The 15,750-nt window shown below is 38.9% G+C and overlaps 1 protein-coding gene across 2 annotated transcripts in view; it reads left to right on the top strand.

Annotated features, from left to right (window-relative positions):
• The first annotated feature begins 505 nt into the window (after positions 1 to 505).
• The window catches only part of MANBA (mannosidase beta), a 78,928-nt gene continuing 63,683 nt past the window's right edge, over positions 506 to 15,750 (top strand). The window contains exons 1-4 of one of the 2 annotated variants that reach the window (XM_019738927.3): positions 506 to 791; positions 10,668 to 10,762; positions 13,894 to 13,999; positions 14,847 to 15,017. In XM_019738927.3, the coding sequence (XP_019594486.2) occupies positions 615 to 791; positions 10,668 to 10,762; positions 13,894 to 13,999; positions 14,847 to 15,017 (549 nt within the window). In that variant the 5' untranslated portion in view covers positions 506 to 614. The remainder of the gene's footprint in view (positions 792 to 10,667; positions 10,763 to 13,893; positions 14,000 to 14,846; positions 15,018 to 15,750) is intronic. The other variant, XM_019738926.3, reaches the window with a different exon arrangement.

Below are 15,750 nucleotides of genomic sequence, written 5' to 3'. Positions count from 1 at the left end.
CTCGGTACTGCACGCTGTACACGGATTTTCTCAGCCCCTCAAAACAATCACAAGAATTACTAGTACTAGGTACTTTTAGTGCTTATTTACTCTTTGAAGGGCGGGGTACGCTCTGAGACCACGGTGGAGCTGCAGGAAGTGGGTGTCACCGCCGCCAGGAGGATCTTGCAGCGTGGATGGGGGTCTGGGGAAATTTTGGGGAACGAAAGTGGTGGGGTGTCTCGGTGTTTCGCTTCTCTGAAGCAGTGAGGAGCGACTCTAGTTGTGGGTCTCCGGTTACTACTGTCTGTCCCTGAGCTTCCCCCAGGTTTTGCGCCACTTTGCGCCCAGGGATCTGCGTGTCCCGATTGCCGCGCACGGTTCCGTCTCCCGTTCGGACACCGAGGCAGCGGGAACTAGCGCTCAGGAGGGCCCAGAGCCCAGGGATCTGAGCCCACAGCGCAGCCCTCCGGCTGCCACTTCAACACACGCTCAGCGTCCCCGCAGCTCAGCTGACCCGGGGGGCGGGGCCAGCAGCCAGGGGCGGGGCCGGGACCGGGAGTGCTGGCGCCAGAGTGAACTGTGGCTTCCGCAGCCCCCTGCGGCGTGGGGGGCTGAAACCCCGGCGCCCCGGCATGCGCCTCTGTCTGCTGCTGCTGCTCGCGCTATGCGGTGCGGGTATCACGGCCGCGGCGCGCAGCCTCAGCCTGCGGGGAAGCTGGAGGGTCCGCAGCGGGAACGGCTCGCTGGAGCTACCCGGAGAGGTTCCCGGCTGCGTGCACAGCGCCTTGTTCCAGCGGAACCTCATCCAGGTACCGTGTGCGACAGTCCCCGCGAGCCTGCGCCCGCGTTCCCCTCATGGTGAGGGGCCCAGGAACTGCCTGGTAGCCCCCAGCCCTGACTGGGGGTCCCTTTGGCACTGACTTCCTCTATGCAGCCTGTGGTGTGTGGGGAAACTGCCGAAGCAGTTTCATCTACTGTTGGCAAAGAGCACCCCTGGTCTGTGCTGGATGGAGACTGACCCAGTCGCCGGGGGACCTCAGTAACTGGAAAGCGGAAGTTTAGATAGGGCAAACGGTCTTGCTACGGGCGGTTTACTTACTGTCTTGGTTCTCCACGGAAGGGTGGATAGAAAGGACCGGTCACTGACAAAGCCTGAGGCGGGGGATTGCCGTTTCAACAACATGGACACTGCAGGGGATGATAGTAGTTTACTAAGTAAACGTTAACTGTATTTAGTAGTGTTACAGGTTTTCATTTTTGCTGCTAGGCCTCAGGGAATCACATATGGGATTTTGCAGCACATGTGTTGAGGAGACAGGCCTGTAAGAGTAAGGTTAGGATTGTCAGTGCAGGTGTAAAGGCTAAATAACTTTTAAGGCTGGTTGAGATGTGAAGACAGGTGCTCTTTTTTCTCAAGGCATGGGCGGGGGGGGGGGGGGCGGGCAGGGGGCGGTAGTGGTGGTGGGCCTCTCTCCCCTCACCCCCAATAGATGCTCCAATTCATAGACTCTTTGGGGAGGACGTTTTCCTGTTTGGCTGCCAGTGTGCAGTGGTTTGCAAACTGACTACCGCAAACTGACTACCACCTCCCACTGTTTTTGTGATCCCACCTGCATTTCCCCATCCTTTCATTGTCTTTGTCAGGGGCAAAATGTACTTGATAAGTGGTTTGCACCCATTGTCCTAATCCTCATCAGAACTCTATGGAGTACATCTTCTTGTCTGCATTTTATGGATGGTATGGAGTTACAGAGCCCAGAGAAGTTAGAGAACTTACCCAAGATCACATAGCAACTAAGTGGCGGAAATGGAATTGTAACCCATGCTGGCCTGACTCCATAGCCTGGGTTCTGTACTATGCTGCACTTACCCCCTTGTTGTGAAAAACCTTGTGTTTTTGAATCACTGGTTGACTGTCAAGAATGTCATTCAAAGTTTACTTAAATGACAGGATGGTCAAGGAGGGTTATGCAAAATTTCTGATCTGGTACACATTAGCTTTTTTTCTCTCAAGAATGTATGTCTGAAAGGAAGTATAATTGACACTGACTACAGTCCAGTTTATTTTTTAATTAAATAATTCTCAAACTTAAGTACTACTTTAATTTTTTTTTAGTTAACAAACTACATGTGAAATAGACCACAGCTGACCCTGGCTCCCTGAGGTTTCACTTACACTGGCTTTGAGAATGCCTGTGTTCATTTTGCAGGGTCTCTTTGTCTCATTTCACTGATAGAATCAAGCCAATGGGAAATCATTAGATGCTTTAGCAAATCAGATTGTTCTATGTTACAGGGCTACCTATCAGGAAACAATGTTTGGTTACTAGTTAATGAGAAGGAGGTTGCTCATAATATGAAATAACTGACTTCCTCATGGGAATAATTTACAGTATCTGTTAAATCTGTTCATAAATTCTTAGAAAAACTTTAAGTTTCAATAAGGTGGATGTGGGACTTAAATGGTAGTGGGAGGCCTTTTGGGGATTGTGGAACTCCAGACCTATTGACAATAATTATCAACATCAGTATCATTATTGACTAATGTGATGTTGTTGTAAGACCTGCTTTATTACAACATCCTTTTTTGGTATCAGCCTCAGGAAATACTCTATAGTTTAGAGCAGACACTGCCCAAATACTGTGTTTACATGAGAACTTGAAGCATATCTTGTTAAAGTCATTCATTTATTTATTAATTTACCTAATTATTTCATAAGTATTTATTCAGTACCTCCAATGGCAGAAAAGTGGCAGGCACTTTTCTAAGTGCTTGAAATTGAGTGGTGAAGGAAACAAAGTTTTTGTCCAATAGACACTCTAGTGGAGGCGCTAGACAAACAAATTAATAGATAATATAATGACAGGTGGTCACTGAAGAAAAATAAAGCAGGTTAAAGGAAGAGAGTGATGGCTGGTTGGGAAGGATTACTATTTTGAAAAAGTAGTTAAAGATAGCTATTTTGATAAAGTGACTTTTAAGCAGAGATATTTTTGATGAGGTCAGTTTTAAAGAGAAGTGCATTCCCAGCAAAGAGGGAAAAAAGAAGGAAAGGGAGAGGCCTTGAGATGGGACCATGCTTTGACAATTCCAAGAATAGTAAGCAGGCCGGTGTGGCTGGAGCCCTGTGAGCCAGCAGGGAAGAGGATGAGTTCAAAGGGGGCGTGGAGGGCAGATCATGCAGAGTTTGTAAGCCTTGGGAAACGCTTTGGATTTTATCCTGCAGGTGATGGGAAGCTGTTGGGGATTTTGAGCTTGGAGTTACATGATTAGATTTGCCTTTTAGAAGGTCATTCTGGCTGTTGTGTGAAGACTACAGTGCATCAGAATGGAAGCATGGAGACCAAGAAGGGGACTAATTATAATTACAGTTGTATGGGCAAGAGATGATTTCTGGCTTGGACCAAGGTGGCACCAGTGAAACGGTGAGAGTGGCTGTGAGAACACATTTTAAATGTAGAACCAACTTTTTTTCAGTTGGATTGGTTGATAGATTGAATGTCAGGTTTGAAAGAAAGATGAATCAAGGAAAACTTCAGGATTTTTCGGGCTGAGCAGTTGGTTAATTGGAATTCATTATTAATGAGAGGCTCTGTAGCCAGCCTTGGGTGTTTCATAGTGACTGTGTTTCCTATACACAATCTAAACCTTAGGTGTCTTGAAGAGCCTTTTGGGCTCTCTCCTAAAGGTTATCATTCATTCATTCATTCAGCCAGTTATGCCATACACTAACATAGACCTTAGAAATGAAAAAGAAATGAGAAGACTCGGTCCCTATTTTGTGGGTGGCTCCATTGTAGTGAGGCAGAAAACCAAATTAATAACCTTATGATAAGTGCTTAGATAAGGGGATTCTTGTTAGGAATGTTCTCAGCTTTCCTGTGCTGAGTTTAAGTTCCTCAGTGGTGTAAGTCTGAAAACCTTTTTAAATAAAAGATATTCTCAGTGTGCCAAAACTAGAAAATATAGGTAAGTAAGAAGAAGAAAACTTGGAAATCTGGCTTCCAGAGATAACTATTACTATTAAAAAAAAAAAAAAATACTCTATATCCAGGTGGAATTTTTCTGTGTAGAAAAATTTTTCTAATTTTTCTACACATTTATGATAAGTATTTAAATATACAGTTTAACAAACTTTTTATACTAAATGTTTTGTGATGTGCAGTAAACATTTCTACAAACCATGTTTAATGTTTTTCTTATTCCATTGTGTACATTTGCTGTCATTTATAACCAATCAATTATTGTTGAATAGTTATCTGACTCCATTTTTTTCTATTTTTTGATAAAGATACTTTTAACTAAATTTTAGTTAGCATGCATTGTTATTTTCTTAGACAGAATTTTACAAGTGGAATTGCTGATTCAAAGAGTATGCACTTTTTAGTCTTTTAATATGTACTTCTAAGTTGTTCTCCATAAAGGTTGTACCAGTTTTAGACTCTTCATTTTATTAGAGTGTTTATTTTAGGTACAGATTGGATATTATTTTTAGAAACAAAAAAACAATTTCCAGTGAGGTTAAACACCTCTTATATGTTTTTTAAAATATGTTTATTGGTGATTTGGGGTTACTTATTCTATCTATTTTTCTATTGGATATTCATATTTAAAAACATAGAGTTGTTAGACGTCTTGTTTAATAGTTTCAAAATTTTCCTATTTGTTAATGATTCTTTTGTCCTGTTGGCCTTTTAAAGTTTTATATATTGTAATCTTGTAAGGTTTTTCTTTTATGATTGATTCTGTCTTTGGTATTATGTTTTGAAAGTAACTCCCTCTCTCCCAATTAAATAAATATTGACATATATTTCATCCTTTAATATCTTTATATTTCCTTTTTTATATTTAGAATTTTGATTCATGTGATTTTTTTTCAAATGGTTAGTCAGTTTTTTTCATTTTGTTTTTTTTATAAAATGTGTTTTTCCAAGACCCATCAGCTTCAAGTTGTTTCAGTCTAGTTGTGGAGGGCTCAGCTCACAGTGGCCCATGTGGGGATCAAACCGGCAACCTTGGTGTTAATAGCACTGGGCTCTAACCAACTGAGCTAACTGGCCACCCCTAGTCAGTTTTTTTATATCCCATGATTTGAACAATTTCTCTTTTGTCCACTGATATAAAACATTACTTTTATCATGCATGAAATTCACATATACTGATTTAATTTTCTTATTCCCACTTTTTAAATTCTTTAAAAATAATTATAAATATTTAATGTTTATTGTACAAAAATTGATGCAGAAAAGTATAAAATAAAAAGGAGAGAAAAAAGCAATAAAACGTATACTATAAAGCAGAGGTAATCACTAAAATTTGTCATGTATATCTTTCCAGATTTTTCTAAGTATACACAAACAAATGCAATAATATAAAAGTGAGATCAATCTCTAACATCGTTTTAAAAGTTACTTCTTCATTCAAAATATATGGTGAACATCTTTCTGTAAGTGTTTATAGATATAGATCTAGAATAATTTTTAATAACTGCATAGGCTTCATTATAAAGATGTGTTCTTACTTAAAATCTATACTTAAATATAGAAGAAAGTATATTATAAATATGTAAATACACACATATACTAAAAATGGTAGGCACCAGATGCTTAGTACTTTTTCTCTAAATTTTATTTCTGCCTTATATTCTTCACATGTAATTGGGACAAATGGTCAGAGAAGGATATTTTTAGATGTGCAAATTAATAAAATATAAGCTATAAGATTATATCATGGTAGCCATGCATATGTTTAACAGTTAGTCTGAATCATTTGAATCATTTATTCAAGGAGTCCCTAGGAATCATTCTTTCCAACGAGTCATGAGTCTGTCCATAGAGGCCCTAATCTGTAGGTTATCACTCATAAATACATTCTAATAAAGTATGTGGATAAATGTATTTTTGTTTTGTACCGTTTAAGTTGCCAGGAGGCAATGGGCATGTGAATAGAGTTTTTAAACTTTTTATTATGGTGAATTTCAAATATGAAACAGTAGCAAAATGAGCTCCCATTTATATACACCACCTGACTTCAACAGTTATCAATTCATGACTAATTTTGTTTCTTCCCCCATCTACTATGCCCCACCCTACTTTTGAAGTAATCCTAAACATCACATCATTTCATCATCAAACATTTTAGTATGGCTCCTAACCACAATACTATTATTACCCTTATGAATATTTTTGATATGTTTCAGAGAAGGAAGTCCTATGGTTATGGTCCAAAATGACCAAACATAAACTTATTCTTAACATAGATGGTTCTTTTTCTGGTTGCTAAACTAACCTTCCACAGAGGACTTAAGAATGGACTGTCTGACTTTATTTGATCATTTTATGATGTAAAGTGATCTCAAGAGCTTTTAGAAAAAGAACCAGTCACAAGTCTCTCTTTGACATTTATCCTAATCTTTCATGAGTTCTAGCCTGGCATTTAGGAGTGGTCTAAGAAAATAGTCTTGTTTTACCTTTGAAATTCCCCTTCTAAATCCTCTTTGGTCAGAAAATAAGGAGTTTCCTTAAACTGCAATCCCTTTTCACCAGAGCTGTGTTAGATGAGAAGCAGTATTTACTAGTTTAAGGATTTTCGAAAAAAAAATATTAAGGCTGACCAAAATGTGTTGACTTACCCATGAGCTTGGGATTTCTTGTACCTGTGCACCCTCTGAGGTAAGAATTGGAGGTGAAGCTCCTATTTGACAGTAAACAAACTGAGGGTTGGAGAGTACAGCTTCTTCAGAATGGAACACATAAATACCCTGTGTAGCTGAAAGTAACTTAGCTTCCCATGAACCTTTTCTTTTTCTCATACAGTACTCGATGCATGGAAAGTTCTACGCACATGTGTGTTTAAGAATTTTAAAGTCTAACTTAAGTGAATAGCCGTGCCTCTGCTGTCCAGTTTAGGAGCTTGTGCATTCCCAATACCACTGCAGTTACCTTGCCCCCCGACCCCCAGTCCTATTGCCTGCGTCCCCCTAAGGTGACCACTATACTGATTTATCATTCTCTTGCTTTTTACAAATTAAGGTTTTACCAAATGTCTGCAAATCTTAATTATCATATAGTTTAGTTTTGTTTGTTTTTGAATAAATGTGTTCTTAAACTTTATTTTTTTGCCTAAGTGTCCAAGAACGCAATACCTGTAAATGAAACAATGACAAAAACTTCCTTTTTTTCATTTAGCTCCATTTGAAGTAATTATGTCTGGTATAGAATCAGGCATTGGACTAAAGCAGAATTGGGGAGTGGAAGAGATAGACCTGGTTAAGGAGTCTATGTGTCTAATAAGCAGATATAATAGAGAAAGTTCAGAAGCTTATAGAGAAAATGAGACTGATACTGTCATTTGCGTGGTCCGATGACACATAGTTTGTTGATGTACAGCAAGTATGGTGAATATCAATTATAAATAACTAGCCCAGGCCCCACATAGCGTGTTTATCTCCTGGTACCCACTTGGTAGGTAGCACTGACATTGTAATGATTGACAGCATTTGTGACGTTGATGGCTGTGTTAGATAATGATGCAACATATGGGCTCTGGAGCCAGATTTCCTGGGTCTGAATCAGTGTTCCTCCACTTAATAGCCATTTGATTTTGAGCCTTGGACTCTCTGTTAGCAAAAGGAATGATGGTAATGCCTACCCCATAGGGTCCCAGGCAGTAACTCTCAGCTATTGTTATTTTTGTTGCAGTGATCATCTGGTGTAAAAGTGTAAGTATATGTGACATGAGGTACACATTCTTTCAACTATACTATGGTGTGTAGAATGCAGACCTCGGTGTTAGAGTGATTTGGCTTCGTTCCTGGATGTACTTCTGCTTAGTCGTGGGAACTCAGGAAAGTCACTCCAGCTTTGGGAGTTTTAAGTTCTTCCTCTATGAAACGGTATTTACAACTCATGTTTGTTATGAAAATAAGAGTGTGTGAGTACCTATCCTGGAGGCTGACATATAATAAGTGGTCAACAAATGATACTGCTGTTGTCTTTAGGGTTCCTGTGTTTGCTTAACAGCTCAGCAACTTATGTGGGTCCTTAGTCATCAGATGTAATGCTGAACTGCTGTTTGCTTTAAATAGGACTCAGACTTTTAATATGGGCAAAGGGGCTCAGACCAATCTGGAACCAAATTACGTTGGTTGCTTCGCATTTGGAGTAGTTATTATAAATGTAATTGAAGCCTCTGCAACTTTTATTTTAGAGAAAATAAGGTGTTTTCCATTAGTAAGATAATTTGTTTAAAGACCTTAGTTTTTGGAGCAATTTTGAATTCACAGCAAAATTGAATGGAAAATATAGACAGTTCCCATGTCCCCCCGCGCATGCACAGCCCCCACTGTTGGCATCCCCCGTCAGAGGGGTACATTTGCTACCATCAGGGAACCTCATGGACACATCGTCACCACCCAAAGTCCATACTTCACATTAACGTGCCCTCTCGATGGTGTACATTTGATGGGTTTTGACAAAGGTACAATGACATACATATAATGATATGCATCCACCTTTCTAGTCATTCAGAGTAGTTTCACTGCCCTACAAAATCTTGTTCTCTGCCTATTCATCCCTCTCTCCCCCTTAATCCCTGGCAACCACTGATCCTTTTACGGTCTCCATAGTTTTGCCTTTTCCAGAACATCATATAGTTGGAATCAAACAGTATGTAGCCCGTTCAGATTGGTTTCTTTCAAGTAAGAAAATAATTTTAACCTCTAAGTTCTGTTTGTCTAGAAAAAAAATGTATCTGAGAAGATTGCTCTCTTGAACTCAAGATGCAGCCTCCTTCAGGGCTCTGAGAGCCGGGAAGGGGCCTCATGCCCTGCAAGCCAGGGACTCATCACCAGCAACCCCAGGGCTCAGCAGGTGGTCACGTTGCACCGGTGTTAGCCTTTGCACCTTCCTTCTCAGGGTATCTTTAACTGTATTCCATGGAGTCCGCAGTGTAGAGTTATAAATAGGGCTGGGTGGAGATACATGGGTGGGCTAATGATTAGGTGCCTCTTCAAACCTGTGTCCTTAGATATTTATTCCATGTTCACTCATTGGAGAGGCTGAATCCTGCGTGGAGGGTGGGGGAGGGCAGGGGGGTGTGCAGGGTAAGAGCAGAAAAGGAAGCAAGTTGACTGGGCCTCTCACACCCCATTTAGCAGAACAAAACCTCACCATTAACTGGATCTTAAAAGTCAGTTTGGTGATTATCAGTTATTATTAAATCTCATCAACCACTCCCTCCTCTCGTAGTTTATCAAAATATATCTTCCAGTCAGGAGCAGTTATTGGCAGATACCTTTCTTTCCATCTTCATACACACCCAGTGATGCAGTGTCTCTTACAGATTTGTGCTCTGGGCCAGTGCCCAGCTGGCTGTTGACCAACCTAAGTTAGTTGCGGAATGTAGACAAAGTCAGTTTTTCCTTCTCCATTTGGAATTGAAGCCCCTGAGGAAATGCCCCTTGGCCCTGTCCCTGTCATGGGGAGAAGCCCTCCATGTCTGCACTGTTCCCTCTGTGTAGCTGTGATGTTCGCAGAAGATAAACTGAAAAGCTCCACTTATTCACTTTCTGTTCTGCCTCCTGCCTGGGAGCCCTCAAGTGGGAAGTAAACTGGAAAATGAGGGAAAATGAGTAAAAGGTGGAAGTCAATGGAAGAAAGACCTAAGGATTATGAAAGGGGGGACTTGTGGCTGGACAGTCAGACGGAACAGCATCTGTGAACACCCAGCAGGCTAGCCATCTAGGGCAGAGGTGGGCAACCATTTTCAGTAAAGCGCTAGGGACTGTTGTACGCTTCTTGGGTAATGTGGTCTCTGTCATGGTCTATTCAACTCTGCTATTGTAGCGTGAAAGCTGCCATATGCAATTTGTAAAGGAAGGGGCATGGCTGTGTTCCAGTAAAACTTTATTTATTGACACACGTCCATTCTTAGCTTGCTGGCCACACAAAAACAGGCAGTGAGCTGAACTTGGCCTATGGGTTGTGGTTTGCTGACTTGGTCTAGGATAATATAGGAAATTTGAAGTTTGTAAGTTTGATGGTATCTGTGCTGCCTGTGTATTCTCTGTAGAGATTTTTTTTGTGCTCACTTAGTAAAGCTGAGTGAAAAATAACTTTGGAAATGGCTAAGTGAATCCAAGGAGTGGGAGTTTGCTGACCTTTGGGCAGTAGAGGAGAAGCATTTTCTCGGGAGGCCAGAGGAGATAGCAACAACAAGCAAAGTGAGAACGACAGGGCAATGAGAGAGTGATGGCTGCACACTGGAAGTTCTGTCTTTCCTTCTCTGCTCATGGGTCAGTTGTTCTGAGTTTGGTTTTAATGAGGGAAGCCAATCTTAATCTCCGTAGTGTTCTTTGATAATGAAACTATATTATTTATATCTCAGAGCTCATTCCTTTCAGGTATTTTGAAATACCTGAAAGCTATTTTGTTGGGCTTTTTTTTTTTTTTTGACATATTTTAGAATTTTTAGTTTGCAAATGCCATGAAACGTTTGAAAGATAGTGCTCTCTTAATGGATGGAGATTTAGCCTTGAGGATGGGATGTGTTGGCATGTGAAATGCTTGTACTCCTGGGCCAAGAGTTCATTCATTTTTAGGTGATAAATAGCTATCGCTAATAATTTATTTCATGTTTATTTAATTTTGCATATGTAATCAACTACCATAATTTTTATCAACAGGATCCTTACTACAGATTTAATGACCTTAACTACAGATGGATCTCCTTGGATAACTGGACCTATAGCAAGGAATTTAAAATCCCTTTTGATATTAGGTATGTGTGTATATATCTATATCTATTTCTCTATCTCTCTAGATCTATGTATCTGTATCTATATCTATACATATACCTATATTTATATTTATTACTGTAGCTATATCTATTTGTTTATTATTATTTGAGCTTTTCTTCTTTTTCTGTCTCTGCAATAATCTCTTGTTTAGTTAAGTTGCATATCAGAGAGTTGTCTGACAAAAGCCTTGTACCATAAAGGCGAATATATGATTAATGTTTTGATCTGTATATGAGGGTGGTGTCACTGATCATCTGTCCTGAAATATCTTACTCATTATCCTGGTGGTTAGAATGGAGTCACCTAGACTTGGTCAAGTCTCTTATGTGTATTTCCTTCTCCCTACTCCCAGTAATCAATAGAATGTCTCTCTCTCTCTCTCTCTTTCTCTCTCTGCCCCCCCCTTCTCTCTCTCTCTCTCTAAAATACTGTCAAGTAGGAGCAGAGATACATCATTTGTTCAATGTGGTGTTCACCAGCCATTGAGTCTATGGCATTGGCCTTACATTATGTTGTGAGGCCATGAGAAAAAGCATGGTATAGTTTTTAGTAATGTTCTATGTAGCAGAATGTAACCCAATTATACCTACCACCATTATTGCTAAATTAAAAAAAAAAAAAATTGTCTCTCCCTTTTATAGGGCTTTTTTGACTAATGATTTACTAGCCTCTCCAAAGAGAAATAAAGCCGGAATTGGGTGCTCAACATCACAGAGCTACTCTGCTCCAGGCTCTTATTTCCAGATAATGCTTAAAAAAAACCTCTATTAGGGGTCTTACCTTTGGACTTAGCATATACAAAATTCAACCAACTGACTTTCTCATTTAAAACTTACTTTATATTCTAACAGCCTCATTATTTCTCTTAGCCTAACATCATCTTCCCAGTCTTCTCTGCCTAGGGCATTTTTGAATCATCGTATCTTTTCTTCATCTCCCTGCATTCAGTCTGTTCCTCACTCTTGTTAATTTTTGTCTGTCATTGCTCATGACTCAGCCCGTCTTCCTCATTTCCAAGTTTCCGCCTTTGCGTACACCTTTATTAGGGAGTGCCTGAAATTAGGCCAAAGCTGCCTAACTAAATTTCTTGCTTTGTCTTTTTATTCTCCAGTCTTCCATATGTAGAAACACGAGATTCGTCTTCCCCAAATATTGATTTTTACCATAACGTTCTTGCTCAGTAACAAGTGTCTTCCCTTTGATTAACAAATCAAGTTCAATCTTCTCTGCTTGTTTGTGAAAATGCTGCTTAATGTTCTCATCCCTGTACCCTTCCTGCATCCCCTCCTGCCCTCCTGACTTGCCTTGCTTTCTCCGCTTAGCTCCCAGTGCCACTTTTGTACCTGAATCAAGTCTGTTACCTTAATGTTATCGATGCTGTTAGCACATCCATATTTTGGTTTTGCTCTTTCTCTTGGGGTCTATCCTCTACCTAGGCATTTCTACTCGTTAGAAAAAATAGCTTTATTGAGGTATAATTCATATGCCATGCAATTCACCCATGGGAAGTGTACAATTCAATGGTTTTTAGTATATTCACAGAGTTGTACAACCATCACTGTAATCAATTTTAGACCATTTTCCTCACCCCCAAGAGAAAGTCTTACCCATTAGCAGCCATCCCCCGTTCTCCACATCTCCCCCCAGCATCCCTACCCAGCCCTAGGCAGTGACTAATTTATTTTCTCTCTATGGATTTATCTCTTCTGGACATCTCATATCAGTGGAATCATACAGTATGTGGTCCTTTGTTACTGGCTTCTTTCAGTTAGCAGAAGAGTGTTTTCAAAGTTCATATTCACAAGCACAGTAAGTCTTCACTTAACATTGTTGATAGGTTCTTGGAAGTGAAACAAAGATAAGAAAACCAATTTTACCATAGGCAAATTGATATAAACAAGAGTTAAGTTTCTAAGGCATAATTTTGGTCATAAAAACATCACCAAACTTCTAAATAAAGACCCAAAGCACTCTTAATATTAAACATTGGAATAAATGTAAGCTATAGATATATTTAAGAAAGATGAATAAAAACAAGTAAGATCATTGTTTTCCAACCCTATAATACAGTTCAGGGTCACGGGTGACTGGGGACTTGCCAGAGGGCTCAGGGCACTAGGCAGGAACCCACCCTGGACAGGACGCCTTTCCATTGCCTCTCTCTCTCTCTCTCTCTCTCTCTCTCTCTCTCTCTCTCTCTCTCTCTCTCTCTCTCTCTGTCTCTCTCTCTCAGATTGGAACAGTGTAGATGTGCCATTCACCTCGCATGCACATCTTTGGGATGTGAGAGGAAACTAGAGTCCTCGAAGAAAACCCACGCGGACATGGGAAGGACATGCAAACTCCACACAGACAGTGGCCCCGGCTGGGAATTGATTTTTTTTTTTTCCTCCTCAACATTATAACGAAATGACATTGACTGAAACAATGTTATTTGAGGATCTGTTGTACTTCATTTCTTTTAATTGCCAAATAATATTTTATTGTTTGGGTATACCACATAATTTATTCTGTTCTTCTTTAAGTTCTTGTTTCCTTTTTGAAGCCTTTCCTTATGACATAAACTCTGATAGCACTTGTAGTCTGTCCAACAAGACTATACTACAAAGTAGAAAATTGAAAATTTTCTCTTTGTTTCCTGTATTTAGGCTTGAATGCCAACGAGATTGCAGACTCCTTAAATTTAGAGACTGTTTTAGTTTCCCGTTAGGCTTAGCAAGTCCTGGGCACATAATATCACTCATAGATACTTGTTAGTTAGTTAATGTGTTCTCTTAGATAGTGTCAGTAAATTTAATAGCTTGTAAAAATATTTTGTGTCTATTACTTAACTTGGTTCTCGTGAGAACTTTGTGAAGTCCTAGAAAAGAAGTCAATGAATTTGAATATTATTAGCTCTGCTCCTGATTTTATGGTGATTGAAATATTATGAAGAAAGATAATCTGGATTACTTAATATAAAAATATGTTAAATTAATACTTCTGAAAATTTGAAAACTGCTTTTTAAGGATGTATATTTTTTGTGAAATATTCCTTTAGTTATTAATAAAAAAAGTCTTATCTAATTTAATGTTTTATACATTTTGTTTTAAAAATATTTTCTTTTTTTAGCAAATGGCAAAAAGTAAATTTGGTTTTTGAGGGCGTTGATACAGTTGCAGAAGTCCTGCTCAATAATGTTTCCATTGGGAAAACAAACAACATGTTCAGAAGATATGTAAGTACATATTGACATCAGGTTAAGAAAACCCACTTATATGTGTTTGTGTTGTTATTGTGAGTAGAGAAATTTTAGTGCATATTTGCCCATGCATGCAGGTACAAGCTCTTTGAAGTATTGGGTAAGTTATTTTATTCCTCTGTTGTCACATTTATAGAATGATGAAAACACTACAAACGCTATAGAGTAACTGTGAGCATTTAATAAGCGAATTATATAAAATAATTCACACAGTTCTTGATACATGGGAAGTATTCAACAAATGCTGTTCCCTTCTCTGTTATTTGATGATCCAGAATTTCATGGGAAATGATCATTGAGACACCATTTTAAAAGAAAATGTTCCGCCCTTTCTGGAATAATTATATTAAGAGATCATGTCCTGATCTCCCTTCCCTTTCAAAGGTAGACTTTTCAAAACAAAAATAACTTATGACTTAGAAATACATGCTATTCATACCAAAGAGTCAGGTTGTCATGAAGAGTCGAGGAAATCCTTGGCAGTTCAAGGCATTATGTAAATAGCCAGAGCAGATGTTCCAGAGCTAAATGTATTTCCTGTTTTCCCTGTTTGCCTAGGACCATCATCTGTCAGTAAAAACAGAAGGAGAAATCTGGATATTTACATTTGGGTAGGAGAATGTATTCAGTTATAACTAAAAGTCGGCAACTGAGTTATAGTAGTTTGGAAAAGTGCTTTCTCCTGCAAAAAGGCTAACCCTAAAGATTTTCAATTATTTTACGCATCTCCTCTTCCATCTTTTATCTGCCTATGTCTAAAATTTTACACACAAGGCTACTTCTTGTGTGTAAAGAATACATCTATTCTTTCCCTTTAATTCAGAGCTTTGATATTACCGGTGTGGTCAAAACCATAAACTTCATTGAGCTGCGTTTCCAGTCACCAGTGTTGTATGCGGCACAGCAGAGCAGAGCTCACACTCGCTACCAGGTGCCCCCAGACTGCCCTCCAAGTGTGCAGAAGGGCGAATGCCATGTCAACTTTATTCGCAAGGTAATGGTCTCACAAATGGATGGGGCTTTAACCTTGAAGGTGGGATGTGCTGACATATGAACTCCTTGCTTGAAGATAACAATGATACTTCAGAAGTTGGGAATCTCTTTCCTACCTTCTGAGTGGGATTTGAAAAAATTTAAAATAAGAACCAAAAGATTATATGAATTTTTGTAGAGAATTTTTATCTTTCTAGGTTTTTTTTCCCGAAGCATGCTTTAGAACTTAAAGAAGACAAATAGTTGACAGGTAAATGTAACTTTACAAATTATTATTATTATTATTATTATTTTTTTAAATTATTTTTTAATATTTAGGTTTATCAAACTTTTCACCAGACTGTAAAGTTCATATTTATTAGGCTTCCTTCTTTTTACTAGGAAGCCTTCTTCAAGTATTAATATATTTACTGACGTGTTCTTTTACAGGTAGGTTCTAATGAAATCTAAAAAAAGATAAAATCTGCACAGTATATTTTTCTTTGAGTCTGATCTCAGTTTAGATGACTTGGATTTATTCTAATTCATGGTTGAATTAGTATTCCATGTGATATTTAGTTTTTTATTAAATTTTTTTTTTTAATTGTGGTAAAATGCACATAACACAAAATTTACCATCTTAACCATTTTTAAGTGTACAGTTCAATAGTATTAAGTATAATCACATTGTGAAACCAATCTCCAGATTTTTCATCTTCCAAAACTGAAATTCTATACCCATCAAAAAATAACTC

The sequence above is a fragment of the Rhinolophus sinicus genome, chromosome 1, assembly GCF_057876585.1.
Source record: "Rhinolophus sinicus isolate RSI-liver-muscle chromosome 1, RSI-T2T, whole genome shotgun sequence".
Classification (NCBI taxonomy): Eukaryota; Metazoa; Chordata; class Mammalia; order Chiroptera; family Rhinolophidae; genus Rhinolophus; species Rhinolophus sinicus.
The sequence above is the reverse complement of the archived record's forward strand: the minus strand, read 5'-3'. Positions and strand labels throughout refer to the sequence as shown.